Source organism: Parasteatoda tepidariorum, unplaced genomic scaffold (assembly GCF_043381705.1).
Source record: "Parasteatoda tepidariorum isolate YZ-2023 unplaced genomic scaffold, CAS_Ptep_4.0 HiC_scaffold_3440, whole genome shotgun sequence".
Lineage (NCBI taxonomy): Eukaryota > Metazoa > Arthropoda > Arachnida > Araneae > Theridiidae > Parasteatoda > Parasteatoda tepidariorum.
Window position 1 is genome coordinate 601 of NW_027261681.1, and position 3,795 is coordinate 4,395.

General features: G+C 35.0%; 1 protein-coding gene across 1 annotated transcript; it reads right to left on the reverse strand.

Annotated features, from left to right (window-relative positions):
• Positions 1 to 2,760: 2,760 nt before the first annotated feature.
• Positions 2,761 to 3,445, reverse strand: LOC122273285 (uncharacterized). Its single transcript, XM_043057367.2, has 2 exons — positions 3,078 to 3,445; positions 2,761 to 3,010 (listed from the first exon to the last, which is right to left on the reverse strand). Exons 1-2 carry the CDS (start codon positions 3,443 to 3,445, stop codon positions 2,761 to 2,763), a joined length of 618 nt encoding a protein of 205 aa, XP_042913301.2.
• Positions 3,446 to 3,795: the final 350 nt, after the last annotated feature.

The following is a 3,795-nucleotide window of genomic DNA, read 5'->3' on the forward strand; positions in this document are numbered from 1 at the left end:
CTTATCTGGGCGTCAGCGGGACGTCAACGTCTCGCTGACGCCAACAAAATACTGGTTTGTTAGCTCAAGGCCTGGTTTCTTAGAACTAGCGCCTTATCTGGGCGTCAGCGGAAAGTTGACGTAGAGCTGACGCCAAAAAATACTTTTTTGTTAGATCAGCGTGAGCAGTCGGTTCAACGCAGACATTATCTCTCATTGCGCATGCGTTAATAAAGTAAACAAATATTTATTTTGAATTTGTATTGATTTTGTTATTGTCGACCAGTGTTTTAGAGAACAAATAATGACTTTGTCTTAGAAAAAACATATTATAGCTGAGCTAAATGAAGAGTGCTATGTTCAATGAAGAAGCTATGTTTAATGTCAAAATTAAAGTCTTGGCTGATTTCAATGTACTGTTGGATGTTAACAAAACAAAACAGTATTTTTTTGGACAAACAAAAAAGACAACAAAAAAGTATTTTTTTGGTGTCAGCTCTACGTCAACTTTCCGCTGACGCCCAGATAAGGCGCTTGTCCTAAGAAACCAGACCTTAACGCTATCAATTTTTGCTGAACAAAGTACAGATTGTTAATTTAATGCTTTAAGCTAGTTTGAAATCTGTTTTAGGGGATGAGAGGATGCATACAGGCTAAGAATAGATAAACGTTGGTTACTTTTCTTCATTTTGTGATACAGAAAAGTTAACTGTTAGCTGGTCTTTTAACCAAAATGTAAATATTTGCTTCATTCTGATTCAACATCAAAATAAATCACTTTCCATAGATATTAGGAGACTGATATTTGTTTCCTAATACAAAATTAACAGATCAATACTTTGTTCCGAGAAAGGCGATAGAGAAAGTAAACATGAAGGTTTCTGCTTCTCGCTAACATTACCGACAACTGCAGAGTCAGCGGTTATTTTGTTACTTACCATTTGTCAAATTAGTGCTGATTAATACGCCTATGGTGTCAATCAGCCAAAGGAAATGCCACGCATCTCTTGACTTCATTAATTTCGTTATCAGTTCTCGCTGAACAGCGAATAGTAACATATTATATACAGGATCGGTTCCACCACTTTCTTGACTATAAATACTGAAGCAAAGTTTTGCATTGAAAACGAAGCAGTTAAAATTCTCTGCCAAACAGGTGTTGTCTACTGTAACTCTTCCTAACATCTGTTCACACCTTGCTTCTTGACGATAATAAAAGAAAAATCTATTAGTTAAAAAATCAATCTCGTATATTAAATAAAAAGCTAATTATTATTTCATTTACCTGTGTAGGAAAATAAATGGAAAAAATGCCTAAAAACTGACTTTATTAGAAACATTCAGTAGTTTTATAAAAAAAAATTTTAGACCTTGCATTGAAAAAATGCTAAAAGTAATAGCTAAATTAAATGTCGGGAGAGGCTGAGGAAGTTTGTAAGTTTTTATTTCAACAAAAAAAATATATCTCCTTTCCAAACTGCGTAATTCTTACATCGCATTTTTTACAATGCATAAAGTTCAATCTAATAAATTAAGACTAGAGTGAATTTGATGAAGAAACAGAAGTATACACGGTTGTCAACGGCCATACCATGATGGAGCACCAGTTATGTTCGTGGTAGATGTGTCAAAAATAAAATTATTTTCTTCTTTTTAGTCTAATCAAGAATTACTATTTTACATTTTTTATTATTTCTAGTTTTGCGTCTTATAGTAATTTTGCTTAAGTCTGAAATTTTTCGAAAATTTCGATTGGTGATACATTTCATTTGGTGATAAGCAGTCATAAATTTTAATTGCTACTTTCAGGAAATAGTTGTAACTTGCATTGTTATAATGCAAATTCTATGAGTTAAATTTTGAATACTCTAAGTAGATGATTAAATATGGAATAAGCAGTTAATTTTAAATTCTATTTGGCCATATAATACACTAAACTTTGATTTCAGGGTTCAAAAACAAAAAGTTTTTACTTTTATTGTCAACAAGGCAATTATTGAAAATTTTGCATTCTAGCTGGTCATAACGTGGTTAAAACTTTTATTAACAAAAATTCCTTTTACGTGATAACATGACGAAAAACTACGATTGTAACGCTCATAAAAATATTGAAACTTTTTCAGTCTTTGATACAGAGCTTTTACCAAACTTTTAGTGTATTGAATTGAATTATTTTTAAATCTTCTTACTGTTCATTGAGCTGAGCTTAAGTCCATATGCTAATAAATATTTAAGCATAACTTGCTTGTAGTTTTAACTGCATTATTTATCAAATTTTAAGGGAAATAGAAATTTTTTTATACGTATTTTACTGTTTCATCCTAGAATACGTTCAACAAAAAATCTTGTGTTTTGCGATCAAACTTCTTATTTCACATGAAATGGCAGAAAATATTCGACTCAAAGGCCTAAATTGCATTTTTGTCACACAGTTTTAGGTTTTTTACGCAGTTTTTAAGCTGACAATGGTGCTTTATATTTTGGATTTTTTATTAATATATGATCAGTTTGTAATTTCAAGTAGTCCGGGAGTGCTGTCCCATAGCGTGGGGATTAAGAAATAACACTCTTATGTTTAACAAGCACTATTTATTAATTATTTACAACATTTAGAATTTAGAATACAAAAGATGCGTCTTAACGCAACACTAACTGGTGAGGAATCTAAACTGAAACTTTTATAGGGAAAGTCCCAATTCGATTGCGTAGGCGTGATAGTTCGCAAACATAGCCTCGAATGGCTAAATACACGACATCTCCTCCCCCTTTAAAAATGGAGATTTAAAGGTCAAGTCTCTTAGGGGGCCGTCTAATCCTTTGTGATCGCCTCGGCTGAAATGGAGCTTGTTGAGAAGTTGAAGATGGAGTACTTCTCGGCAAAACAGCTGAACTCGGGTTCTTAGTTGGAGATGGTTGGCGAGTTTCCGTTGTTGATTTGTCGGATCTAGAGTGTTTTTGGGTATCTCCTCCAGGATCAGCGGATTCGGGAGAATTATCAGCAGTGCCAGTGTGTGGGGTTTCACTGCTGAAACTAATTCGTAGAACGTGAACAGTCTTATCCAAGATCTGATCGCATTTGGTCTACGTGGCGTCTATACAATGTACCTTGCACATTAACTGTGTAGTGAAGAGCGCTCATAACTGTTCCAAATTTCCACCTTGCGTTGGGTGAACGATAGTCTCGAATAGCCACCTTATCACCTTCGTGAAAAATGCGAGCTTGGAAAACATACGTTTTTTTCCTGATCTTCTCATTGACTCTTCCGACCAAGTCAGGGAGAACAAGATCTGTTTTAGTCCTAATGTCTCTCTGAAGGAAAAGCATAGCCGAACTTATCATGGTTGCCATATTAGGAGCCTTGCGATATTGCATGAGGAAGGTGCTAACCTTTTGTTGGATATTCCCTGCAAAATTCTGCATGGCACGGAGAGATTGTTTTAATGTATGTCTTATGCTTAGTGCCATTGCTTCGTATAAATGTTTGGAACTCTTGAGAAGTAAACCGTGTACCGTTGTCGGAAACTAAAACAACAGGTAGTCCAAAACGTGAAAAGCAATCTCGGAGGCATTCAATTGTCTTGAATGAGTTGGCTGTCTTCATCGGGTAAGCTTCAAGCCATTTTGAATGCGCGTCAACAATAAGTAGAAACATCCGTTCAAATATATGTACTGCGAAGTCAATGTGCACTCTTTCCCATGGTGCACTGGGATATTCCCAATGATGAACTTTTGCTTTTGCAGGTTCCGTTTTGAACCTAGCACAGTCCAAACAGTTTTTCACAGAATTTTCTATGTCTTGGTCGACGTCTTGCCAA